This window comes from Corylus avellana, chromosome ca1 (genome assembly GCF_901000735.1).
Source record: "Corylus avellana chromosome ca1, CavTom2PMs-1.0".
Taxonomy (NCBI): domain Eukaryota; kingdom Viridiplantae; phylum Streptophyta; class Magnoliopsida; order Fagales; family Betulaceae; genus Corylus; species Corylus avellana.
The window spans coordinates 34,642,476-34,669,976 of record NC_081541.1 but is presented as its reverse complement, the minus strand read 5'-3'; the positions used below and the strand labels follow the sequence as shown (position 1 = coordinate 34,669,976).

The following is a 27,501-nucleotide window of genomic DNA, read 5'->3' as shown; positions in this document are numbered from 1 at the left end:
TCCTAGGATTTATTTCTCTGCATGTCTCACGATCTCCGAAGCCATCTTTATTCCATAGGGGTGTCAATCCAGTTCCTGTTAGCAATTATTAGCTAAAACTGCTAATCGAAACCAGTTGGTCAATTTTAAAAACCAAAACCGGTAAGCAAGTCTTTAAAAAATTAGGTATTTTTAGGCTTAATTTAGCCATTTTCAAAAAACAATTAGGAGTTTTTTGAATCAATAAGCTAGGCTTTGTTGTGATTGTTCTAAAAAAAAAAAAAAAAAAAAGACCCTAAAGTAAATGACGTCATTTTACATTTTTAAAATATATATATAGAGTCAAACTTTAATGAGGATGAGGCTAAAAAGCCCTCCTTTACAGCATCCACTCATAAACTGCCACATAAGCTAAAGCACAATGATTGCACAAAATTAATCTACAACCAAATACAGTGGATGAAGAAAAGAGAAAGAAGAGAAGAAAAGAGGGTCTGGGAGAAAGAAAGAAGAAACGGCGCTGCTAGCCGTGGGTCTGGCCGTGACCCACGACTGGCCAAATCCACGGCCACCGTCTCTGGGTCACCATCTCCGGCACCATTAGTCACTGTCTCTAGAGTTGACAGTCATCTTTTCTGGCTTTTAGAGTGATAAAATCCCTAAATGGTTATCCTTTCACCTTTAGGTTTTAGTTTTAAATTCAAAATCGAGTTTTGAGGCATTAAAAATAGATTTCAGGTGGGTCGCGATGATTTTGAGGCGGGTCATGATTTTCTGGCAGGTCACACCAAACCCACGACCCACGACATGGGTCTGGCCATATCCATGCCGTGGGTCTTGCGGCCAGGGGTCACGCCAGACCCACTGTTGAAATACCATTGCTGTTGAAATTTACTAGCAACCCATCAAAATTCAAACCATAAACATCAGCATAATGCAAAAACCCAGCCCAAAAACCCATCTCAGATGTTCTCACAGCAACACTCAAAAACAACCCAAAATACACTCAAAAACAAAGAGAGAAATCCAAAGCCCAAAACTCCATAATCGAAAAGATCAGAAATCACCCCCATGGATCTGATGCAAGAAGAAAAAAGTACCAAAATGGATCGTGGGTCGGGCCAGACCCATGTCATGGGTCTTGCGGCCAGAGGTCTTTTTCTTCACTTTAATTTGCTATTTTGTTCTCATTTTGGTTTTTTGTACTTCTCTTGAAATGATGATGTGTCATATGCTGATTGGGTGCTGAAAAATGGGTGGTTTGCAGAAGTTACGGACTGTAGGAGCTATATATATATATATACTCGTTATAAGTGGGTGTGGGCCAGTTACCAATTATTTCCAACAGCTTTTAAAAGCGGTTGGCCGGTATAACCAGCCGGATTTACACCCCTACTACTCCGATGAGCAGAGAAGGCAGAAGATCATAAAGGATATCACAACCTAACTCAGATCCAATACATGATGTTATGTAGAACAATACAAACATTTCTATTTCTCTCCTTCCAAATTGCGTAAACTGCTTCTGCAAGCACAACCCTACAAATCTTACTCTAAAAGTCCCATGCGCTCATGGCGTTTTCTCTATCCTTTCATTTCTTATCACTAATCAGAGCAAATTGGCTCAGTGAAAAACTCTCAGAACACCAAGCCCTTAACTCATGTGAACCAGCTACAATCTTCTCAAGTTGTATTCAGCTAACCATTATCTTCACCAAGTTTAATAGCAATAACAAAAATGGGTACTCACTTGGTAAAGCTGCTAATGCATTAGAAGGGGATAAGAATGAATGAAAAATCTATCATATGTCCTCAAAGTCTACTTTGTCCCAACTGAAGAAAGATTGTCCTGGCTGGGTGGCCGAACTGAACTTCCGGCCGCTGTATTGGATGCAAATGGGTTTGAAGGACTAGAAGTCACTGTCCCCATGGGTCTTAAAATTGGTGGCCTTTGGGATGTCATACTCATTGGGATCCTTCCAACTGAGTTTGCAAAATTTGTGGCAATTCTGTTGGTAGGCAATGAAGGCGGCATTGCTCTAGATGAGGAAGCTGGAGCACCAAGTCGGGCAGCAATTATCTGCGCCCGCTCATGGTAAAGCCTCTGCCTTGACCTGTCCAATTGCTCCCTTACCCTCATCACTACATGTTCCATCTCGTTAAAGAAAGCTAACTTGGTTTCCAACTTATGCAACTGCAACAAATGGAAAACACCATAAAGTCAAACTCCGAAAATCAACAATACACTGCACAAATGAGAGCTTGTTTGGCTGTGAGATTACCTGCTTTTCTATCAAAAATGCAGCAAGTTGTCGGATTTGGTCTTCTTCCTGGTCTGCAAGAACTTTTGCCTTTACTGCTGCTGCTGAAAGTGCAGTAATTGCAGCACGCTTTACTTTATCAAATTTGTTCTCAGTTTTCCTCTCTATAATGTCAGGTTTGACTATTTTCCCATCTTCAATTTGGTCCTCACCTGAAAAGAAAACAACAAATTAGGATATAAAGTCATAATATCACATATGCAACCATAATTTGTTTTGCAAACTGCCAGAAATACTAATTCATCATTGTGCAGTCAAAGCTTGCCTGGGTGATAAAATCCTTCAATATTTAATATAGGAGACCTTTTATCTTGCAAGTCAATTTAATAACACATATCCAACAACTCAATTATAAACTATCATGCATTTGAATATATTTGCAAAATTTCAAAAAATTTCCTGATGAACTTCCAAAAATCATGTTACGCTCACACCATTATCTTGCATACATTTTCTCCATCCTACCATTTCATCCCACTCAAAACTAACTTGTGTTATTGACAATAATACCACACAGAGAGAGAGAGAGAGAGAGAGAGAGAGAGAGAGAGACCTTTACTTGCTCCATTGTCGACCACTGAAATTGTTGTAACTGGTTGCTGAGACTCACTCTTTTCGGATGGCAGAGAATCAGACACCATAACTACGTCCTTTGGTGCCTCTGTAGTTTGAGAGGGCTCTTCCAGTGAATTTTTTGTAACTGGTTGCTGAGGCTCATTCTTTTCGGATGGCAGAGAATCTGACACCATATCTACATCCGTTGATGCCTCAGTAGGTTGGGTTGGCTTTCCAACTGAACTGGTTGTCAATGGTTGATCCGGCCCATTCTTTTCTAAGGGCAGAGAATCAGACAACATATCTGTGTCCCTCGGTGCCTCTGTAGGTTGTGGTGGCTCTTTCACTGAATCTGATGGAACTGGTTCCTGAAGCTCATTCTTTTCGGCTGATGGAGATTCAGAAACTGTATGTACATCTTTTAGTACCTCTGCAGGTTGAGAAGGCTCTCCTACTGAAGTTCTCTCTCGTGGCTCCTCCCCAGAACTTGGTGGAAGCTCCACCTTGGATGTTAAGTTGTCTGATTCCTTCATAGTACTTTGTGGGTGGTCTTTTGGAAAATCTGAATTGCTTGTATCATCCAAATTATGTCGTCCAACTTCCTCACAAGAAGCTTTAACATCTTGTTCCTTTGCAGCATGTGGTATCCCTGTGGATTCACCATTCTCAGTTTCTTCAGGAGCACAATCTTTAATTTTCTCCTTATTGTGGCCATTAGATAAATCTCCGTCATCCAACACTGACGGAGAATTATCCCCTTTCTCATTTCTGCCTTCCAGGTTTTGATCTTCCTGAGCATCCCTGTGAACAATTTCAAGCAACACAGCAAATATCTCAATGACATCAGAATATACTCGGAAACTTCCAAAGAAATATAAGTTTCACATAAAGTAAAATACCTCTCAGAACCAATCGCTTCTTTCTTGTCTTCTGGTGGATCTTCCAAAAGAACACAGTGTCTAGCAGCCAGCTGAATGCCAGGAGAACTGCCAGATATGGATTTTAATGAACTGTGAGCTGAAGCAATCGCAACATCAGGTCCTACCAGTCGTGCCAGGAAAACTGCCTGTAAAAGAGAGCAATGAGTGTACTATAACAAGAGTTCCGGAAGGCTAAAGCGTGACTGGTATGTTTTACTCATTGAGATGTGAGACATAAAGCCTCCAGGTATCAAAACATTCAGTACATACACATATAATTCTATATGTATAATTTTGGACATCATATTGGAATTATTTCATTTATGTTCTAAAAAGTACTAAAATGTGTTAATATCAAAATTTGGGTAGTGCGATGAGATCATTTCCATGAGTTGTAGACCCGATAGATTACTTATAAATCACTGCAATGCCCTCCAAATACACCCTAAGAGATTGGCTTTAACTTTTTCCAGATAACCATTCAACTTACCAATGCCATGGCAGGGTTTCCCACTTCAGCAAACGAAAGTTGGTTATCAGGTGCTGGAGGATAACCAACAGCTTCAAATGCTTCTCTAAGAGCCTTTAGTGCCCAGTTTTCACCCACATCCTGATCACCTTTCACTTCACTGGTCTCTTCTGGTCCCAAAGTTCCCTGATCAACTTTTACTTCACTTGCATCTTCCGGCCTTGATTCCTCACCAACCTTCACTTCACTTGTATCTTCTGTATTTGAAGTTTCCATTGGGGAAGTCAGAGGCTGACCCTCGCTAGCACCAGTCTTAATTTCCTTTGATTCAGGGGCATCTTTAGGGACAGATGAATCATTATTGGTGAAAGCTGGGTCTGCATTTTCTTTGGAACTGGCATCAATATCAACATCAGAATCAAGGAATGTATCCTCAATTGGCATTTGAAGAAAATGCAATATACATTGCGCTTTTGTCTTTGTGGCAACATGTTCTGCTATCTCATTCCAGTTTTCTTTATAAAGTTCCAGTGCTTCAAGGAGAAGGAGTGTCTCCTGATCTGTCCATTTCCCACTGCTTAACCCAGGAGCTTCAGCAGGTTCCATGAGAATAAAATCCAATGATTTCATACCAGAACCGAATTTTCCATTATTAAAGCATTCAGTACATAGATCGAAATCTGCCTGTCAAGGATGAATGTGATCAGTAAGTAGAGTTGACATCATATGGAAACTATGATTAGATGAAATAAATAAATACATGAGAAGTCATCAAATCTTTCTTCATCAAACAGAGGACTAATTTTTTTTTGTTTTACCATTACATGAAACTCTTTATATATGGAATTACATTGTCCACTGCTTTATTGCTTGTTAGAGTATGTTTTTCTAGTTGTTTTAGTTGTTTTTTCATTTGCTTGTATCTTCCTAGCTGGATTCATATGATGTATATGCTCCAGCTTGAGGGGGAGTGTTAGAAAAGATATTAGGGTTTGAGTCATTAGGGTTTCAAGGGTAGTTTGGTCTTTGTGTCAGTAGGGTTTAGCCTATATATTTGGTTGTTTGTATTAGGTCAAAAAGGTTGAATGAACAAGAGGCACTAGCCTCCTTCATCCTCTTCTCCCTCTCAAACTCCCCTCCTACAAATCTTAACATGGTACCCCCAAAACTCTAATGACTCAAACCTAACTGTTCTAACATTGCTAAAGTAGCAGATGCACAGGATTACATCAGGTATAAATGAATTCACAGATGGTGCAAGACCTTATCCAGTTCTCATTACCCAGGCCTTTTTAATTCTACGCCTCCTAAAAGTTGGGATAGTCAAAATTGTTGGGGATCCCTTGGATTTACAAGAGAGTAGCATAAATTGACTTTTATTTATAATTCAACTCCTTAAGAAGTAGAATTATATTTTAAAAACTATTGAAAACGATGGAGGATGTATTCAAAGCATCAATCCAACTCAAGCAAAACAAATATAGAGAGATTCTGGACATTCGAAAATACATCTCAACTCAAGTAGATAGCAAGTTAAGGCAGCATTGCGCAGAATGGGAACTCAAAAACAAATGAAGATTGAGTACAGCAAATTGTTTCCGCCATGATTAACATACCACATGATATAATTTTTCAAAGACAGAACTTTTATGGAACAACGAACCTGCTTCTGGCAATGGTAGCGCTTGCGAGAGCAATCAGCTGAACAAGAGTTGCAGTGGTACTCAACTGCTGGCCCCTCAGCCCTTGCCAACTCTTCAGCAATCGCAGACTCTGGAAAAAACCCAGATGGCACAGCTGGAGTTGTCAGATTGGTCTTCAGAACAACAGGCAGACACAATTCTGGCGTTTCAAAGCGAAAGAGTTTTTCAACCAAGGAATCCCTTTTAGCTGCCCCATCATTGTCAGCACAGGGCACAACGGAATCTGTTAGTGGGAAAGGGTGGAAATTAATCAAACCCCAGTGATCCAAAAATTCCATCACCTCTTGCCTTGCTTCCAAGTCTCCAACTTCAAGCTCTGATATGTCTTTCAATTCAATTTGTGTGTTTGGATCTGAATGGAATTTCTTCGTAATCCAATTTCGTATCTCCATATACACATCAGGAGTCCGGGCCTCAGACTTCCCATTAAAGAAAGAAGGCAATGTGCGCTCCTCAAGAGGATGAACTTTTGTCCATGAAAACCAACCTGAAAGACAAAAGGAGGATTGTTTAAAAAAAAAAAAAGAAAAAAAAAAAAACGACAAAAGGAGGAAATATACTATAATTAAAAACAAAATTGTTTTGCCTCAAATGATCAAAACTTAAATCTGCTTTAAAAAAACAAAATCTCAACATATATGCAAACTTACCCTTCATTTAGATCCTTGGATGAAGAATGAAAGAAAAAAGGAACAACTATACACGCTAGAGAAAGAAAGTAACTACACTTAGTTGTTTCAAAATTCAGAGACTCCAAACCATAGACGAAGACATGAGATTCTGAACTTCATTTTCCATTCCTTTCCCCACATTTCTAGGCAGCCAACCAGAGTGTAAGGAACTGTTTACAAAACTATCTAATAGGAACCCTGCATAAGCATTTTCATAACAAATTCCCAACATTAAGGCTCTCTTAACTTTCCAAGAAATTGAAACTATTGGATAACCAAGAAAACAGAAACCCGAAATCAAATTGGCCTAATGCAGACCAGTGTGACTCAGCTAAAGTGAAATTCTTCTCCTTTTCAGAATTCAGAACAATTGAAAACAAAAGCATCAAAAAGCAAACAGAGGGCAACAAGCTTGACCTAATTTGGAACCCGAATAATTCGAATCCCAACTTAACTAAGTGTGACAAACCGGAACTTCGTAACTAACTTAAGCTATCGTTCTTCATTTTTGGAAAACCAAACTAACAATTGAATTCGAAATTACATTTTCTTTTCTTTTTCCTCACTTTTCTCAGCATCCAAACAACAAATTCCTGCCGAAAACGTAAACAAATTGGGGTTTCGAACACCAAAACTCACCGCAATGACTGGGAACCACGTGAGCATTAGCGCCACGAGATCTGATAGCCTCAAGCTCAGCTTCCATCGCAGCCTCCAAAGCTACCATCTCGCTCTTCTTGCTCAGCTCCTCCGCCGCAGCCGCTGCCGCCTGCTCATTAAGCTTCTTCGCCGGGGCCGAGGCTCCCCCCTGCAGCGCTAAAGCTGACGCGGCGAGGTTGTTGGGGCCCTGGCGAGCCCTGGTCAACGGCCCGTTGTGGATCGGAGGGTGGGAGAGCGAGGCCTTCTCGCGCGTGAGTCGTTTCGACGGCGCGGATGAAGAGTTCGACGCGCCAAGGTTGCTGTTGTTCTTTCTCTTAAGGGCCCCAGATCGGCGCCGGGACGAGGACGGCTCCGAAGCCGGAGATTCGGCGCCAACCGCCGGTGAAGTACCGGCTTCGCCGCGCTTCTCTTCCATTACGAGGGCTCGTTCTCACTGTTTGTGATTGGAGGGTATGGTATGGGTTTCAGTGCGAGTGTCCGATATACACCATTTTTCTGTGGATAGTCACTGCCCGGATTGTTTTTACTTCTTCCACGGAAAGTGAAAGAATTTGATTTGGTAATCGCGGGGTCGTTGTGGTGGAAAAAGCAAATATGATTCTAGGAAAAAAGCTTTTGTGCTTGTGTGCAGCGGCGGTGCAGGATAGTTGTTGCGGCTTCAGGGATTAGGTGGATGTTGAGTGATGGAGCGTTAATCTATACCGTTCATTTTTGGGGATCAAATATCGATGTTACATATATTGCGATACTGAATAAGTGAATATCACACGTGTACAACAAATAACAATCGATATTTACGAAACAACGGTTAATTACGACAGTTGTCAACTGAAAAATAAACTGGAATGCATATAAGAATTAAAATAAAAAGAATTACTAACATACACTAGTGAGTACCGAGTAGTGATGGTCCTCAAAGTTACAAAAATTGTCATAGTTATGATTGGATAAAAATAACTAATCACTACGAAAATGAAAAATTGTCAAGAGAAGGATGTGATTTCTTGATGTGAAAGGGAGTTATTTTCTTAATGGACTTGACCAATTTCGACCTTTTCTTCTTTAGGACCTTCATCATTGTTAGCTGAGTTCGAAATCCTCTAAATAATTTTTTTATTTATTTTTTCTAAGAAAGTACTAGAAGAAAAAAAAAGGAAAGTGAAAGCACAAAGAATTGGGTGGAACAATTCAACAAAAATTATATTGAAAATTGACCATTTGAATGAGCTGACTAATTGGATTTTTGGTCTTCTAATCAAGAAAGAGATTGTTCATTTGATCAAGAGAGGTGGATCTTTTGAAACAGCACATATTCTAACATCAAGCAAACTTGAGAACCAAGAAGAGAAGTATGTAAAAAAATTGGTACATTACTCGGTGAATACCACATTTGGATATGGAAGTCTTTATAGGTAGATAGAGACGAAGTCGTAAATACGTTGCATGAGACATCAAAGAGTGGCGGAGGCGGCGGCTCGTGGTGTAGGAGGCCGGTGAGAATGGAGGGGCAGCGTGTTGGCGGTGGAAGAAAGGAAAACACAATAGATTTGACGTTGAAATTGCAGTCAACATCATTGTCAAAATAAAATATGAGTGTGAGACAATAGAAATACGGTCTCGGTTCAAAATCCTTAACAAAAGGCTTCTTAAATTTTTTGCTCTAAATTCTCCACAATCTGGATCTTGTTCCTTGCCCCCATAATATATGTGTGACAATTGGCATTCATTTTAAGTTGAGATGACGATGAATCCAAATGAACAAGGCCTTGAAATATTGATTGGATTTATTATTATTATTTTTTAATCAAATAAGGGAAAGTAGGTTATTGGACTAATTAACCACAAAAGGGGTGAGCACCCCAACAAGGCCAAAAAGTAAATGCAGTACAAATTAAAAAACAAATTCTGGATTGGGGTCTAAAAGGACCAAACAGCAGACAATGGCATACAAGCCGGACTTTCTGTCCTTGATTGCAATCACCTTTCAGGCTACGATGCTGATACCATCAACAAAGCCACATCTCTGGTACGCATTCCTCCTTTTTCACTTCTTGGGTAACAATTCTGCCATTGGAGCTTTGCTTCAGTGGTCCTGTTCCATTGACCAAGAAAGGGTTGGATTTGGCTTCCATGCTGATAAAAAAACTCATTATATGATGTCTAGTCTTTTTAATGGGAAATGGAAAGAAATAAAATCTAAATATTTTTTTATGGCACTCAAACCAAATTTACCAACAAAAATAACTTTCATAAGATATAAAATGATTTACGCCACCCATCTGTGTAAACTATTTTCTTATGCTCTTTTACACCTCCAGGCAGGCTAATATAAGAAGGCTAGGTTTCTGATGAGGCTTACTTGCTTAACAGGTTTTGAGCTGCTTGAACATCTTTTTGAGTAAGTGAGTACTATAAGGGTCTTTTCAAAAATTGATTATCCAAATTGTCAGTAATATAGATAGACTGAATCTCAATTCCACCCTTAAAAGTCTTTTATTATCATACACTCTCTTCATTCACAGCTCATCTTCACCAGGGGCGAAACTCCATGGGAGTTTGGGGCTTCAGCCCCCCAAACCCCCATGATTCCCCAAAATTAGAATATGCCCTGCAAATTTTTTTATTTTGTACTTTTGCCCCCCCCAAACTATGATTGCTAGTTCCGTCCCTGTTCTTCACCATCTCTCTTACATCAAAGAACATTTAAGTTTGCATTCCCTGATGTACCTTATGATCTCATGACTTAAGCTCTAAAAAAACTAGGATCAGAGTATGTTATTCTAACAAAAACTACACTTTGTAGAGTATGATTGCAGCAGGAAGTGACACCAACACAATTACCCTAACTTGGGCAATATCTCTCTTGTTGAACAACTGCCATGTGCTATAAAAAAGGCCCAAGATGAGCTTGATTTCCAAGTGGGCAAGGAAAGAACCGTAAACGAGTCGGATATTGGTAATTTGGTCTTCCTCCAAGCCATTGTAAAAGAGACATTACGTTTATATCCAGTAGCACCATTATCAGCACCACATGAATTTTTGGAGGATTGCACCATAGGAGGTTACCGAGTCCGGATTCCCAATAATATAATTCAGGTTGTAAATGTGAAAGAGTTTTTATAGAATTTACCTGCCCCGTAGAAACTCTCTCACAGCAATTCGAATAGCAAAATTTCTAGAGATTTCTTTTCCATCTAAAGAATTCATATATTGGTCTAAGTATTGTGATTTGATCAAAATTTGCCACAACTTTGCTTTGCTCTTTTGTTAGGGAGATCATTCACCATATTGATAATCAAGTTCTCAATCTGGATTTGTCAAACTTATCCAGTCTGATGTATTAGAAAAGGGTTTTGTCATTAACAAACCCAAACATGACCTAGGCTCTATACAAGAGCAAGCAAACTTGTTTTCTTTTTATCTCTAATACTATTTTCATCTTTCTCTTTCAAATGGTACTAACAATTTAAAAAATGTGGGCAACCATAAAACGGATAGGACAAAGGTATATGACAATGCAATTAAAAAATAATAATAAAATTGTAATGGTGAAGAAAATGAGGAACTAAGTGTAATGAGCGTAGCACAAATAGATTCGGCTTGAGTCTAATTCTAGTTAGAATTAGACCCCTCTCGTATTCTGTTGTAAGACAAGTATTTCAATCCCAACAAATCCAGTTCCAATTGATACTGACCTTAAGCCGAACCCAAAAGAGAATATGCATATATGGTCAAATATATGAACAAGTAAAAAAGAAAGAAAGGATGCTGCAGAAGAGACATTGGAACAGAAAAGGATAAACACCCATCACAAAACCTTTATTTAGTCATCATCACACACTACACTTTTCCTAGTCATAATCACACACTTAGAAATTTTACATTGCACCCAAAGTTGTGCAATTTTACATTGCACCCAAATTTTACATAGCTTCCTTCCTTTTTTTTTTTCTTTTTTTTTTTTTGCCCCTTATTTTACTTATTTAGTTGGCATGATATCATAATTACATAAAATCCTTAAATTGCATATTTATTTTACCCTCCTCCTTTACTCACTATAAACAGTAGCATCTGGTCTGGGTTCAAAATCCTTAACAAATTTCTTCTCTTCCTGGCCAACATCATCATTGTTATAGGCTGTGACACTGGGTCTTGGCTCAAAATCCTTAACAAATTTCTTCTCTTCCTGGCCAACATCATCATCGTTATAGGCTGTGACACTGGGTCTTGGCTCAAAATCCTTAACAAATTTCTTCTCTTCCTGGCCAACATCATCATCGTTATAGGCTGTGACACTAGGTCTTGGCTCGAAATCCTTAACAAATTTCTTCTCTTCCTGGCCAACATCATCATCGTTATAGGCTGTGACACTGGGTCTTGGCTCAAAATCCTCAGCAAAAGGCTGGTTCTTGTTCCTTGTCTCCATAGATGGGTGATCACAATCGGCATTCTTTGTAGGTTGAGATGGCGTTGAATCCCTATGAACAAGGCCTTGGATTGCTTCTGGCATTGGCTGATCTTTCATGACACTTGTCCAATATTCTCCTGGATCTTTCCTTGACTCTATGGAAATAGCAAGCTGTTCCAAGAATAGAGAAGAAATGTAAGAAATTACGAGGCCTCGCTACAAGAATTTTGGTCTTTAATAACGACATAACTAATAAAACCAAAAAAATTAAGGTCGTTGTTGATGCGTCGTCGCGAATAGCAACGCGGGAATTTTTTCCGACATTAATTAACATTCCATTTTTCTTGTAGTGCCTTTCAAGACTATCTAATCTAATAATCATAATTCAAAGTCAATAAAAGCAACATGTTTATAGTCTTACCAGGAGAAGTGACAGAAGAGTGAGCCAAGCAGTACGAGGATTCATATCTTTAATAGCCATATTTGCGAAACTCTTACTTCTTTAATTTTCTATGTGCATGGAGGATCTATAGGCCCTTGCTATTTATAGATAACATACGAAGAGAATTGTGTCCTAGACATTCACTTTGGGGGAACACAGGATCGAACGAAATCTACTCAATTATTATAGTAATTATCTACTATTCGTCTATTAATAACTTATAGCTAATGGTGGAGTCATCGTTTTTGTTTTCTAAAATTCAGACCCTGTTGAAGGGATAGAGATTTCTAGTAATTTTATTGCTTGAATTATAACAATTCAGAGAGTAAATGTAAGAGAACTGTTATGAGACTCACCTTTTTTTAAAAAAAAATCAAAGTGGGAGAGGGGGAAAATGGGACTTATAAGACTCACTTGTGTGAACTGCGGTCCTCCTACATGTTTGGACAAATGGGTCTTTTAGTGGTTCTTTCACATTTGTTGTCCAAATTGGTAGTCCAAATATGAGTAATGCTTAATACTATACCATCTCATTCTATTCAATTGGACTAATGTAGTAGTGTTTACCAGTCCTTAATTTTTTTTTTTTAACAATAGCTAGTTTAAGAGCTGATGGGCACTGTCACTCAATCTAGTGAAATAGAGGCGGGATGGAAGTATAATATGCATCATTACTCATAGGGCCGGCTCAATGTATTTTGGGGCCTTAGACGAAACTTTGAAATTGGGCCTTATTTTTTTTTAAGTTAGAAAAAAAAATTTAATATTAATGTTATATTTTTATTTAAAAATCATTCTTCTCGCTTTTTGAGATGCAAAATTACTAATTAAGTTTTCATATTCAAGATTTTCTAACATCTTTTTTTTCAATTGATAATATGGTTAATTCATTTAATCTCTCGTGACATTGTTGATCTTAGGTAGGATTTTATTAATTTTAATTTTGAAAAACTTCTTTCTGTAGAAGCAACTGTAACAAGTATTGTCAATAAAATTCTATAAGCGATATATGCATTTGGAAAATGATCAAGTTTTTTTTTTTATATATATATAATTTAATATGTCGATTGGAGCACTTTCTATGATTAGAAAGTAGAGAGGCAGACTGACAGAGAGTGGTATTTAAAATGCCCCTGGTTGCCAGCATTATATTCTATAAAGTCTATGTTTTTGGCCGTTGCCTATCCCTATATAATAAAATAGGAAATAAATCAATAATATTTTATTTGTAATGATGAGAATTCTCACCAAATTCTCATCATTTATAATAATTAATAAATCAGTTTTTTTTTCTTCTTTTTTTTCTTGAATTATTTCTAGAATTTATATTGGGCTTATTAATTGGGGCCTTACTAAATTGAAGCCTTAAATTTTGATGAAATTTTTTTTTTGGTCTTATTAAAAAAAAAAAAAATTGGGCCTTAAATTTTTTTGAATTTTTTTTTTGGGCATTTTTAAATTGAAGCCTTATTTATATTACTTACTTATCAAAGGCCTTAAGTTTTTATGAAAAAAATAAAAAATAAAATTTGGGCATTAAGTTTTTTTGTCCAATTTTTTTTTTTTTTTTTGGGCCTCATTAAATTGGGGGCCCTAGGCGAGGACCTAACTCGCCTAGGGCTTGAGCCAGCCCTAAATTTTACTCAATATCAAGTAGTCTCCTTGTATAATGCAGTCATATAATATAGCTCATAAACCTCATTAAGGATACAAATATCTACCTCATTAAGGACACAAATTTCTTTAATTAAAATGTAGAATATTGATATATAGGGCTACTCTCATTACTTGTAATAGTTGCATTAGTGGATATATAGCTCGATAATTGTATACTAAATCAATAGTTTATTGAATCCACCGTGGCAATAGATGTACTCTATAGACGACCTATAGTGTAAACTAAATTTTATATTGATTAACTGTTATTTACTACAGAGTCACAGACCAATAAAATTAATTATTTATTATGATTAAGAATATCAAAAACTATGGTTTTGAATACTCTATAAGTGTGTTGGATCGCTTTGATATATATATATATATATATATATATGATGACTAACCTAATGATGGGTTCAACACATTATTTGCTAAAATACAAATATATAGAATGCCAAACTAACAAACTTGTTCGATCTCCATAACTCTAGCCAAACCCCAACACTCAAAAGATGATTAATGATTTTACTGTGGATTAAATATAAGGAGAAAAGCAACAAAGTTTAAGCTCAAAACCTTTATCTTTCTAGGGTTTGTACGATTCCTTTCTCTTACCATAAAAGTTGTGTGAGACAAATACTTATAGGTCAGGCACAGTTAGGCTTAAACAAGGAATATGAACTAAAATAGAATCAAAATCCACCCAAACTCGTTCAAGTGACTTTTGAGAGAAGGTCGAGGCTTTTGTTGGGTTTGCTCGAGCGAGTATTTTGCAAAGTTCTAACGAAGTTTCGGGTTTTGCATTAAACTTGCACGCTCAAGCGAGGCTTTATAAAGTGCAATTCTTGAACCAAACTCAACTCTAACTTAACTAGTATCAATTATAACCCAAATAACCCCATGTTTTGATAATTGGGATTTGCAACACTAATACAAAAAAGTAATATTAGGAACCATCTTTTTATCCTCCTAAAGTTGATGTGGCTTTTAAAATCATCATTGGATCAAAATTCAAGTATAATTCATCTAAAATTTAATGATGATTTTAAAAAACACATAAACTTTAGGAGCATTACTCAACACAAAACCTTACAGTATACTAAATGAATATCAAGATACGTAAAAACTATCTCATCCAAAAAAATTTGAAAAGTAACTTTTTATAACATTAAGAAATCTATCAAGCATATGGGTTTTGGATGAGATAGAAAACGATATCCTATATATTAATGTGAAATTTAACATGCATGACATATATATATATATATATATATATATATATATAATAAAATTTTATACTAAATTATTGAGTAATATATATTACACAAAAGTTCCACTAAGTGCTACTTTTTTTTGGGGGGTGGGAGAGGTGTATTATTATTGTCAGTGGTTAGCAGCATGATGATCGACAGAGACCGAGAATCAAACAAGATCGGCTCACCTTTGCCAAAATATAATAAAAAAAAAGAATATTAATAATTAGAAATAGAAGAACAAGATTCCGCTATCGAGAGAGAGGGTTATGGCAATTTTTTGTACAGGATTAAAATCCGGTGCAATACTTAGGATATTGCTTGAACGGTCTAGATCGATCGTGACAAAAAAAAAAAAATGTTATGTTAGAGAGTAGTTCTGCCACTCTCAAATCATCCGTAGGAGGCAAGTCGAACCACTCTCAAGTTGGCCATCGGCCATTTCTTTTGGCTAAGGGGTTCATTTAGCCACCCTAAACTACCCTCAACGTACAACTTTTTATTTATTTATTTATTGTTATAACCTAAATCGTGCATTTAAAATGAACAACTGAGATAAGCTATAAAGACATGCTATTTTATCATCTCCCGTACATCTTTCATCCATGCTACAATCAAGTTCAATAGTTTTAGTGACACTATAATACTTCTTAGTGATACTAATTATAGTTATTAACGGTAACATTAAGTAAGGCTACTTCGTAAAGGGGCTCTTTTAGAATTAAAAAACACAGAAGTGGCATTTAGTGAAGAAAAATTAGACAACCAAGAACCATATGATTCATGTGGACAATTAATAATGCAAAAGTTAATGTTTTAAATTCCAAATTTCGGTGATTGGGGCCCAAATTACGACTGGCCACCATCCTGATGACTTATAAAATTAGCTAGAGGATTTTTCCATGTGGGGTGCCTAGAAAAGCCATGCAGTAAATACTTTGTTTTCTAGCATATAAAAGTAAAACTCACAATATGTCTTCTAGAGGGATGGTGACATGATGCCAATCGATAGAGACCAAACACAATGATTTTTTTTTTTTTAAAAAAAAAAAAATGAATTATGCAATATGTTAAGTTCATATATAGTGTTGGTATAATCAAAGTTGGGTCTAGCCCTAGTCTAAATGAGTGATGTCCCTCGTCATCGAAGATTTGATCCACACGCTTTTGAAGGGGACGAAGATGATTTCATTTCATAATTTAAAATAAATTTGATTTTATATATATATCACGTGATGTCATTTAAAATTCTAAATAACGTGATATTATGTGTAACGTTAGATGCAATCAAACAAAATCTTGATCATAAAATAAATTAATCTGACAACTTAATATGTTTGATATCTTTTGATTTTAGGGTTAAAATAAAAAAAAGAAAAAGAAAAAAAAAGAAAAAAAGAAAAAGAAAGTGGTATTTTGTGAAGACAATCAAGAATCAGAAAGCGGCATTTTGTGAAGACAATCAAGAATCATATGACAAAGGTAGACACTAGACAATGAAGAATCATATGACAAACAGACAAAGGTGGACAATTAATAAAGCAAAAGTGGATCTTGGAGATCCCAAAATTGACAATTGGGGACCCTTCTTCAAAGACGTATTAGGACAGGCCACCACCTTGGCTTATAAAATTTGCTAGAAAGTATTTTTGCTTAGGATGATTGGCTGGAAAAACCATACAATAATTGTTGTGTTTTCTAGCGTATAAATTAAACTCATGGAATGCTCTCATGTGGCAGGCTGAGTTGCTGACACGTGCCAATCCATATAAATCAAACAAGATTTTGTTTGTTGTTGTAATTAAGCAAGATTAATCAAGAATCAAATTCATGTAAAATTAATAATAATAATAATAATAATAATAAAGAATCAAATTTCTTGACGTTAGAACAAATCATGGGCTGCGCTGTACGAGGCCATTCTTTGGCAATCCAACGCTTTAGTGGGCCTTCCTCAGGTCTGGTTTTTTTTTTTTAATTTTTTTTTTTTTTTTTGGGTCTTAAAGATTTCTATGCTAAAACTTTCCCTTTTATAGCTACTTTTTTCATTGCAAAAGTTTTTTGTTTTTTTATTAATTGATAGAAGGCAATTTTTTCTATTCAAAAAATAGATAACGTGTTCCAAATTACATATGTTTGCATAGTAACCGCACGCTGAAAGTACCAAAAGGGAAGGATAAAGAGAAGACATATAACGTTAGAGAGGTCCATCGAATATCTGGCAGAACCACCTTTAATGCTTAAGTTAGTGAAGGTAGAAGATGAAGTAAATTGACAAAGTCTAAGTAAGAGAACAGAAATGCGCACATAGTGAAAGGTCCTCATCTCCTTATATTGGCTTATTGCTCCACCTTTATTTGGTAGGGCATTGGGAACTTCCACTCAAATTTTGTTGATGGCGTGGATGATTTCCTATGAAAATGTTGGGGGAGGTTTCCGAATTTGGTTTCAATCTAGCAAGGATTGGTCTTCGGGCCTGGCCAATGGGCTTTTCCTTGACCCGCTGGCCCTGATGGCCTTGATAAGATGGTAAATTCTTTGATAGGCGAGCCTCAAGGGCCCTTCGGCAATTGGTGGTTCAACTGTCGTATCGTCATAATGGGCCTCAAGGGCCCTTCAGCAATTGGTGATTTAGCTGTCGTGTCGTTGTGGACGAGTCTTATGAATTATTTGCCTGGGGGTTGGGTATATCAACATACTTTATTAGAAATGTATATAAGAATTGCATGCGTTAAGAACACATGTTAATTTAAATAAATATTATACTCTGGCTGACATTTGATTAGATATATACTTCATCAGTAAAAATTGAGTAACGCCTCTATGACCTTTAACTTGGTTTCAGCCTAGCAAGGACACCTATCTCCTCCTTTCTTTTTCTCTTTTGTTGGTTTTGAGGAAGGTTGGATATAGTTTAAGGAGTTTTACGAATTTGCCCTTCTATTTTCATGATATATGCTATTTGTTCTTACTTTTTATTTGATGCCTCTGTTCTCTGTCAATAGGAAAGAAACAAAATTGGAGATTTTCTACCAAAGAAGAAAGATGGGTTTTGGACTCTCATCTTGGAGCCTCTTCCTTCATATTTTAATCGCTTGCAATCTGCATGTCATCCAGGTTATTGTGTGTGTATATATTAAAGCACTTCAAATTTCTTTTTGGCCTTTTAAATTCTTAAACAAAGGAAAGAATGATCAGAAATTCATCAAACTTGTGAAGAAATTTTCAGACTTTTTAAAGTTTTTTCTTAGGATTTTGTCATCAGTTCCCAGTTTATGTTTCTAAACTTTCTGCAGTTTGCTCATGGAAGTCATGGAGCCAGGGAATTGACCAACAAACACCATGAAGATCAGCTTCTAGATCATATAAGATTATATGATGATCCTGCTAAGCAAGGCCATGTTCATGGTCATCCTTCATCCCACATGGATCACATGGACCACATGGACCCTTCCTCAATGATCTTCTTCACCATGGAGGATCTAAAGGTAGGAAAAACAATGCCCATCTATTTCCCAAAGAGAGATCCTGCAACTTCTCCTCACTTTTTGCCTAGAGAAGAAGCTGACTCAATTCCCTTCTCACTAAAACAACTCCCACACCTTCTTGAATTCTTCTCTTTCTCCCCAGACTCTCCCCAAGCCAAAGCCATAGAAGATACACTAAGACATTGTGAGAGTGAACCCATCAAAGGGGAGACAAAATTATGTGCCACCTCCATGGAATCCATGCTTGATTTTGCTGCTGCAGTACTGGGGAGATTTCATGAGCACCATGATTTCCAAGTTCTAACCACTTCCCACCTCACAAAATCAACCACCCTTTTCCAGAACTACACCATCCTGAAAATTCCTGGGGAGATTTCAGCTCCCAAGATGGTATCATGTCATACCATGCCCTACCCTTATGCAATTTTCTACTGTCACAGCCAAGAAAGTCAGAACAAGGTGTTTAAGGTTACTCTTGGCGGTGAGAATGGAGATAGGGTGGAAGCCATTGCTGTTTGCCACACGGATACCTCTCAGTGGAGCCCTGATCATGTCTCCTTTCGTGTGCTTGGGGTTCTGCCAGGGACCTCCAGCGTGTGCCATTTCTTCCCAGCAGATAACCTTGTGTGGGTTCCAACAACTCTGTCCATTTAGTAATTATGTATTGCAATGTAATCGTTGAAGTTTCTGTTCTAATAAATGTCGTTTCATGAAATTTATGTAAATATTTTTGTAGTTTGCAGTGTATCAATGAAGAATGTGGTGTTGCTGGATATCAATATGATAGGATTGTTTATGCTTCTTTGTTTTCCGTTTTTTTTTTTTGTTAAACTACCATTTATCCCAAAAGTTTAAGTTGATAGGAAAAGGTAAATTTAATCACCTAATCATTACTTTAACACTCTCATTCACGTATGGGTTCAAACTCCCTTTTAATAGGTAAGGTCCAACAATTGGAATATTTAATTTAAATGAAAGTGAATTGATAGAGCTAGGGTTCGATCCAGGACTCGTGACTCTGATACCATATGAAACTACCATTAAACTTTTAGGATAATTGGTAGTTTAACATTTTTTGTGACAGTTTTTCTTTAAATTAAGTTTGAGGAATTTTCTAAATGCAAATAGGGATCACTACAAAAAGGGGCAAACTAGTAGGCTCTTATATATACTTGGGGCCTAAAAAAAGCACATATCTGAGTTTGAATTTGGTATTAATCAATAATAATCTTTGTAAACCTTATCCAACAAATGAAAATGGGTGCCCTGTTCACAACAAATTTTTTGCCAAGTAATCATATAAAGTATGTAACATGCAAGAACCATAAGTCTTTCTAGGTTTTTCTTGGCATTTTCATCCTGGCATCCACTATTTCACATAAAACCAATCCAAGAGTAAAAGGAATAGTGGCACCTAAGCCAACAAACGTTACAAAACTTGACAACATTAATCAAGTGAAGGCTGTTCCATGATTACGTGCTGATCATTAAGAGGCAATGCTGTTCATTTCTGTTGCAACAGAACACGTTTGCAAGAGAACACGTTTGATGTGTTGAAGTTTGCAGGTTTTGTAACGTTTGTTGTGTAAGAGTGTATCATCACGATTGGACACCAAGGAAATTCAAACAGAGCCGTTTTGGTTCATATAAAAAACAGAGCAGTTTTGGTTAATATAAAAAAACAGAGCCGTGTGTTTGTATCTTAAGGGAACTTCTGCGAAGTTTCTGCCCCACGTGATATCAGATGAAGGAAAACTTCGATATCAAGGTGGAGTTTGACTACAATTTTATATTTCACGAAAAATTTTCAATTACAATGTCAATAGAATTTAAAAGAATTGGTGCAAAAATCTCGCTTGACTCTTGCTAGAGTGAAATTGTATCAGAATTTTCAATCGTGGGACATAAACTTCACTCGACTCTCGCTCGGACTTTGCTCGACTCTCGCTCGGACTTCGCTCGATAAATTTGCGATTATTTCAGTAAAGAGTAGTTTGAGTTTTTCAGTTTTATCAACAAAAAATATTCTCGTTTGAGTTTTTGTCTTATTTCCTACAATTCTTAAGAGCTTTTTTAAAATTTATAGAAAAGTTGTGAAGTCTAGTGTGTGCGGATTCAACTTCTCATTACGCCACGCTGCATCCGTTGGTACCAAAGCCTAGCTGTGCCGCATCAAGTGGTCCGCTTGGTTTCATGATTATCAATTTGCTAATCTAGACTGCAAAACTTCTCAATTTTCTCCAAATTTCCATATGCTTAGAAAGAAACTGAAGCCTGAAAATTCTGTTCTAGTTATTTGTATGGCATATACAATATAGGGGTCATCCAAATTATGTCTGCAAATTTCTAAGCACAAAGACTTACGAGCAAAAGTTTTAACTGGAAACATGCTTATAATATTTCATTAAGCTATATTCAGGATTCATACGGCTTTTCTACAGATTTGGAAAAGCCAAAATAGATACTATTATCAATATTAAGATTCGTACAGTACCAATCATTCTCCTCTAAAACAAAACTTCAACCACTGATCATCACACACTGCATGAAATTGTACAAACATCAGCCTTCTTCTGCTTCACACTTTTGGCAAATCTTCAGCCCAGCAGCTCTATATCTTGCTTTTGTTCAAAGTCCTTGGCATGAGGCTTCTCTTCTTTAGGCTTCATATGGGAATGATATATAATAGCATTAGGGGTAACATCAAAATCTTTAACAAAACGGTCCTTTTGCCTTGCATCAGCCTGATATAGTGGATCTCCATGAAAAAGGCCTTTGATTGCTTCTGGTATTGGTTGGTCTTTCATTATGATTTTCCAGTAGTCTCCTTGGTCTTTTCTGGCATCGTTGAGGTTCACAAACTGGAGTGAAGAAGACAAAGTTAGCAGAAGAAAAGAAGAAGAATGCACTCACAAAAAAAATTATAGCAGAAGAAAAGAAGAATTCTAGCTATATGTTTATGAGAAACTCAATAATCCAATTCATTATTTGGTTGGATGTGTTCTAATTAACTTGCAATTTGAATATAACTGTTAAGGGTGAAGACAAATTGCAATTAAAATAATATAAACAGTGGTAAAAGATGAGATTAAAGTTGCATGGTGGTGCTAGTTATGGAAAGCTCACCAAGAAAAGATAAAGGAGAATGCAGGAAGCCAAGATAGATTTCATATCTTGGGTCTCTTTTTGGCAGATGCTTAGATTTGTTACTTTTGAATGCTCTGCAGCCTCTGCTCATCAGCCTCAGACAGATACCTTTATAGGCTGATTTTCAAGAAAGAAACGTCTCCAAATTGTAATATTTTAATACACCCCATTTCTAACAAAGAAAATTCGTCTCAATAAAGTCACGGGTTAGGTTGCTTTTGAGTAACGCTACTCTTCGCACCTATTTATCATGTTTCATTTCGTGTATATTTGCTAACATAATTTACGTGTTTTAATTTTTTTTTTTCTTAATTCATAATATATGAAAAATCGCTTAAAACACACGCAGATAAATACATATATTTTAGAGCTTGAACATATTCACATGGATGATGTCATGGACGGTGAGATGGTCCACGATTGGAGAAATGGGCAGCTCGAAATCTAGAAGTGTATTTGAGCTAATTAAAGATGATAGCTTGCTGGGATTTCGTTTGCTAGTTAATTTCTTTTGGGGACTTATTAATCATAGGCTCAAGCCTTGCCAGCAGGGAGAATATAATGCATAGAGGTAAAAAAAATTAGTTTAATTTTTTACGATAAATAATGATTTTACATAATATGTGAACAACATATGACAAATTTGAACCCGACTCTATAATTTACTCTAAATTTTAGTTAAATATTTTATGTGTTGGGTGTTACTTATTGAAAAAGAATTTGAGTTTATGAAAAATGGGTGTTAGAATATCAATTAAATAATTAATTAAATTAACTATTTTTTATTAGCGTCTTAAACTTTTAATATAAGTGGTGATTTTTTTTAAATAAAAAAATAAAAAAGGAAGGAAAAACAATTGTCTTATATATTGTTTGTTGGCATAATTCATTTTTAAAATCAATCTTAAATAATTTCAAAGGGAAAGTGCGTGCAACTACTGCTCATTAATTCCCATTAATATTGATATTGTAACAATTATTTTAATGTTTTTTAGTAGGCAACTAGCTACGTGGGGATCTATTCTAGAGTTAGCCTTAATTCGTCAATGTAATTTTTTTAATTTTGTAGGATAATTAATAAGGATCTTATTCTTATCAGAAGTGGTATGAACGCACGACGCCCTTAAATAAATTTTATATAGAGAGAGCTCCCGTCATGCTCTGGTCACCTTTTACCCTTTTACCCTTTTACCCTTTTTTTATTGTCTATATATATATATATATATTAAACAACCCAATCTGGTAGCATAACACAACCAAGGCAAAATTAGGGTGTCTTCCTGATGTCAATGAGGATGATCAGGCGGTATTGAAGGGAGAATTGTTCGAGGCGGTTAAGCCTAATTTTTATTGTTAATATTTAAATAAACAAACCCAAAATTAATCACATGTTGTCGAGGTTGACCACAAAAAATGCCTTGAACAGTCAGAACAGATCATGTGTTAATTAAACATGTGTATATGAAACATGCATTATAATAAGATAAATATAAAGCGAAATAATACAAAATAAAGGAAAGCATAAAGATTAAGGTAATTTGGCATAGCTTACAGCCACACATCCTTAATAAGTTACGTATTTTCTTGATTTATGATTACATGGTTCTATTTATAAAGCTTTATATGTGATTTAAAATATAAACATCTTAAATCGGGTTAATAAATATTATCTAAATCCTTGATTTAGGGAATGCAAAATGGATTTATATCCTTAACAATTCAATTTTTATTTATTTATTTATTTTTATTTTGGGGTTTTACTAAAATGACAGCATTCATATGGCTAGAAAGGACACAGCAAGGATCATTTTGCTTCACGATGACTAATAAGATTAAGAGGAGATGCTCAAAAATTGTTTTACCAATTCTACCCTTTTTTCATCATAATAAAATTTACAAGAACAAATATTGTCTTAAAGAAAACAACTTGGGGCATTTTATAATCACTTTAAATTTGAGTAGATCTTGCATCCGATCCCAACAACTTCCTAATAGCTAAAAGCTAGGGAAAAATATATTAAAAAGAATGTAAAATGTCAAAACTTAAAAGGGTATTTATTCCCTACTGTGAGGTTTAGGATACGTAAATGTGTACTGAAAATAATTTTTTTAGGAATATCAAAAATTATTTTTAGTTTTCTATTTTCTGTTTTCCGGGGAGAAGTTTTCTTATATCTCATCTCACGTCAAGCAATTTGGTCAAAAGCTTCATTTCTTCATTTTTAAGATGCATATGTCAATTATATTATTTTCATAAACATGTCAAACTTATCTTAAACTACATAGATTACATCATCCCTGTTCGTTATATTTGTTTGTTAAGAAGGGATTTGGATCCGATGTATTGCATCGAGTACAATATCTATGATTTGAGCCATTTATTTTAGATCGCAAATGCATAAAAAAAATAAAATAAAATAAAATAAAGGCTTGCAAGCCAGTGAGTGGTGTGTGAGTCACAAGGTTACCATGGTACCGCCACCAAGCCAACCTTTGCAAGGGACCACCCCTAAATTAGCTATTGCAGGTGGTTAAACTAATCTCTTTACTTATTAAATGATTCAGTTACCTTAAAATGATATTCGATTGTGGCTGCATAAACCACACACTTTAACAATTCATAATTTAAATTATTTATTTTAAATAAACGGCCCAAATAAAAGATATTGTACATGCACTAATTAACAAAATAACTAAAATGGTCACTTCAACATGTGTACGGAATAATATTATCAATTGTAACAACACATCTGGGGTTTAATGTACGTTGAACCCCTTGCATGCCATCATTGATCATCAGCTGACTTGCAAAAAAATATAGGAAAATTCAAGCTCAATGGGAGTGGTTGAGACTTTGAGACAAAATTATACACTAAAGGACAATTGCTAAACTCAAATCGAGACTGTGAGGCAAGATTAGGTTCAGGAGACCACAAGAACTCTAATTTGGTTATTTTGGCCAAAGTCAACTTGAAATGTGCATCAAATTATATATACATATGCTAGATCTTTAAGTATTCTAGATGACTTAAGTACAATTTTAATTATGTGTATACAAATTTTTTCGGTACCCTTTCACTGCAAATCGATTTTTAAATATGAGTTATATCTTAGATTTGTATTATTAGGTATCAAAGTCAAGGATCAAGTCATGACTTTAAGCCACGGAGTGAACGATCTATAAAATAAAGTGGGCCGTTGTAAATATTGGATTTAGAAGCATAGTAGTATGTTACGATTATAAGTGTTTTAGAATATTAAAGTACAATTTTAACTATGTGTATATAAGTTATTAGACACCATTTGTTAGGTCCCACCCCAATGACACAATATTATTTGCTTTTGGCTCTCCCGAACCAGACTTCCAGGAGGTTATCAATCCTGGTACTACTCTCGCATAATCACGTTTAACTGCAGAGTTCTGACAGATTCATGACCATCACAACTTTAAAAAACGTTGTTATCAAGAAGGGTGTGAATATATAAATAAACACATCCACATCTCTAGGCGATGTAGGCGCCACACCCTTCCCTTCCTATCTCATTTTCGAATGAAAAGTTCTACCTAAAACTCGTATAGTACCTTTTGTTTAAATGTAATCCTTACCTAGAATATCTTTCTTTTTTGAGTTTTAGGTTTACATACCCATGAAAACGAAGTTGTAGATTTAGGCACAAGCTAGCTAGGTTGGCCTTGTCTGCAAAAGTCAACCATGAGGTCCGTTAGAGGTTGGTTTAAGTATATTTCATTAAAGTTCTCGCTTCTGTTATATATATTGAACAGATCAGAAGACAAGAATATTTATATTTGTACCTTAATAGTAAGATTTAAAATTAATGGCCTTCCCTTCTTTGATTTTTTTTAAAATATATATATATATATATATATATTGTCAAGTTGCCTTAGTAAATATTACACATACTTCAAGTGTTTATTCCTCTCACATTTACCCTTTCTTAAATCTTGAGAGAAAGATAAAAAAGGATTTAAGCTTTTGGCAAGAAAAGGGATTCTAGAAGTTGATGATGATTATAGATGCTAGTGACATATATACATTTAGCCGAAAGTAGACGATTTACTGGGTTGGTCTTATCTGGTACTGTTAAGGGTTATCTAGTGACAAATTTGCTGCAATAATATTGTGGTGAGGATGATATGATTGCCAGGGAGACGGAAGTTCCTGCTGTTGAGATTTTGTGGGGGGGGAAGTGATATATAATATTGTTATCTCTTTATAGATTTGAGATAACAATTATAATCCTTCTCGTTGACTTGTGCCTAGATGTGACCCTTTTTGAATGGACCATATATGTGCAACTCTTTGTCATGGTTTGCTGTCTTTAATGGCTCTATGATGTCCATTTCATATCTTTAATCTGCAGAAGATTTATCTTTTTTTTAGTGGGTTGTTAGAATAGACAAAACAGATGAGTTTTAGCTGTATTAGTTGGACTTTTGCAATAAGCTAAGTGGGATAGGTGCGATTGCAAACACACATATTAGACCATACTGTTTGCCATTATCATGACGTTGGATAACTTTTTACGCTACCTGCAAATTTGGTATGAATTTAACATGAAATTAATTAGTTGGAGTCGAAAGATTTGACTTATTTGATTGATTAAATGTGTTGGATTAGAGTTGACTTATATAGTTTAATACACATATTTTGACACAATTCGAACCCGACACATGCCTCAATTTTTGACACGATGTGCAAATCCGACATAAACTCAACATAAAATTAGCAGAATAGGATTGAAGGGATTGACCTATGCAATTTTATATATATGCAAGCTTAGATATGACTCGAACCTAATACATGAATTAGAATTGTCAGCTCTACTCACAACTTTCTTAAGATTTTGCTGGAAGCATTTCTTGAGAGTTTTTCAACTTTCGTGTTTATATTTTCCATGTTCTAGCAAGCTAGTGCAGCATTTTCACCTCCATCTAGAAACTTGTCTTCTTTAATTTCTTTTCCTTCTTTCTATCTATACTAAGAAAAAGTGGCATTACAATACTTCAACATGCCCATGCCCACACGTAAATTTTCAAACAAAGTTTTCTTTCAAACTAAAATAGGGGAATTTTTTCCAACTCGTCAATCTATTAAATTGAAATCTACCCATAAAACATGTTTAAAATCCAATGAGAATCAAATGTTATGTCAATCCTATTAAGATTAGGTTTAAAAAATCGTACGATCTAAAAACAAATGTTAGCTTAATTAATAGCTTTGCCTTGTCTAGTACTGAAGATGGTTCACTGATCAAAGCGTTTATAATGATGCTACTATGCTTAAGCTTCTTCTTTTTTTACCCTAATTAAGGGTCCACCTCTCCAAAGAAATGGGAAACAGAAAAAAAGAAAAAAAGAAAAAAAAGAAAAGAAAAACACTCAACTCTATAAAAATATAATGAAGTTCCTTTCATATATATATATATATATATATATATATCAGGGTTTGTCAGTTGCCCTTCTATCTAACAAAGATGAGAGTGATAGAGGAGATTGACTAAATCATTCATAAAATAAGGTATGTGAGTAGTGGCACAGGCAATTTGGTTAAGGCCAGTTTGTTTGCGCCCAATTTCTTAAGGAATCAACCTAGAACCAATTCACAAATCATATTTAATTTCTTTCTTTTCTTTTTTTTTTAATAAAAATAAATAAAAAAATAAAAAATAAAAAGCTAAGATACAACTTTTGACAAAGGGCAGTGGCCATTGCCAAGGAAAAGTTCAACTGGCACAGCTAATGAGAATCAAATGACACCATTTCGACAAAGTCCTGCTGCAGAATAAAACAGTTTTTTCTTCTCA

The 27,501-nt window shown here is 35.6% G+C and overlaps 4 protein-coding genes across 4 annotated transcripts; 1 reads left to right on the top strand and 3 right to left on the bottom strand.

Moving 5' to 3' along the window:
* Positions 1 to 1,257: 1,257 nt before the first annotated feature.
* Positions 1,258 to 7,748, bottom strand: LOC132184555 (SWI/SNF complex subunit SWI3D). Its single transcript, XM_059598238.1, has 7 exons — positions 7,258 to 7,748; positions 5,908 to 6,434; positions 4,266 to 4,928; positions 3,755 to 3,921; positions 2,854 to 3,656; positions 2,262 to 2,452; positions 1,258 to 2,173 (listed from the first exon to the last, which is right to left on the bottom strand). Exons 1-7 carry the CDS (start codon positions 7,691 to 7,693, stop codon positions 1,799 to 1,801), a joined length of 3,162 nt encoding a protein of 1,053 aa, XP_059454221.1. The 5' UTR covers positions 7,694 to 7,748; the 3' UTR covers positions 1,258 to 1,798.
* A 3,578-nt stretch (positions 7,749 to 11,326) lies between these two features.
* On the bottom strand, positions 11,327 to 12,168 carry LOC132168234 (organ-specific protein P4-like). The gene is made up of 2 exons (XM_059579360.1): positions 12,108 to 12,168; positions 11,327 to 11,857 (listed from the first exon to the last, which is right to left on the bottom strand). Exons 1-2 carry the CDS (start codon positions 12,165 to 12,167, stop codon positions 11,327 to 11,329), a joined length of 591 nt encoding a protein of 196 aa, XP_059435343.1. The 5' UTR covers position 12,168.
* Positions 12,169 to 17,897: 5,729 nt separating this feature from the next.
* On the top strand, positions 17,898 to 19,296 carry LOC132163232 (BURP domain-containing protein BNM2A-like). The gene is made up of 3 exons (XM_059573442.1): positions 17,898 to 17,942; positions 18,046 to 18,157; positions 18,337 to 19,296. Exons 2-3 carry the CDS (start codon positions 18,086 to 18,088, stop codon positions 19,180 to 19,182), a joined length of 918 nt encoding a protein of 305 aa, XP_059429425.1. The 5' UTR covers positions 17,898 to 17,942; positions 18,046 to 18,085; the 3' UTR covers positions 19,183 to 19,296.
* Positions 19,297 to 20,888: 1,592 nt separating this feature from the next.
* LOC132167676 (organ-specific protein P4) lies at positions 20,889 to 21,769 on the bottom strand. Its single transcript, XM_059578686.1, has 2 exons — positions 21,655 to 21,769; positions 20,889 to 21,389 (listed from the first exon to the last, which is right to left on the bottom strand). Exons 1-2 carry the CDS (start codon positions 21,697 to 21,699, stop codon positions 21,126 to 21,128), a joined length of 309 nt encoding a protein of 102 aa, XP_059434669.1. The 5' UTR covers positions 21,700 to 21,769; the 3' UTR covers positions 20,889 to 21,125.
* Positions 21,770 to 27,501: the final 5,732 nt, after the last annotated feature.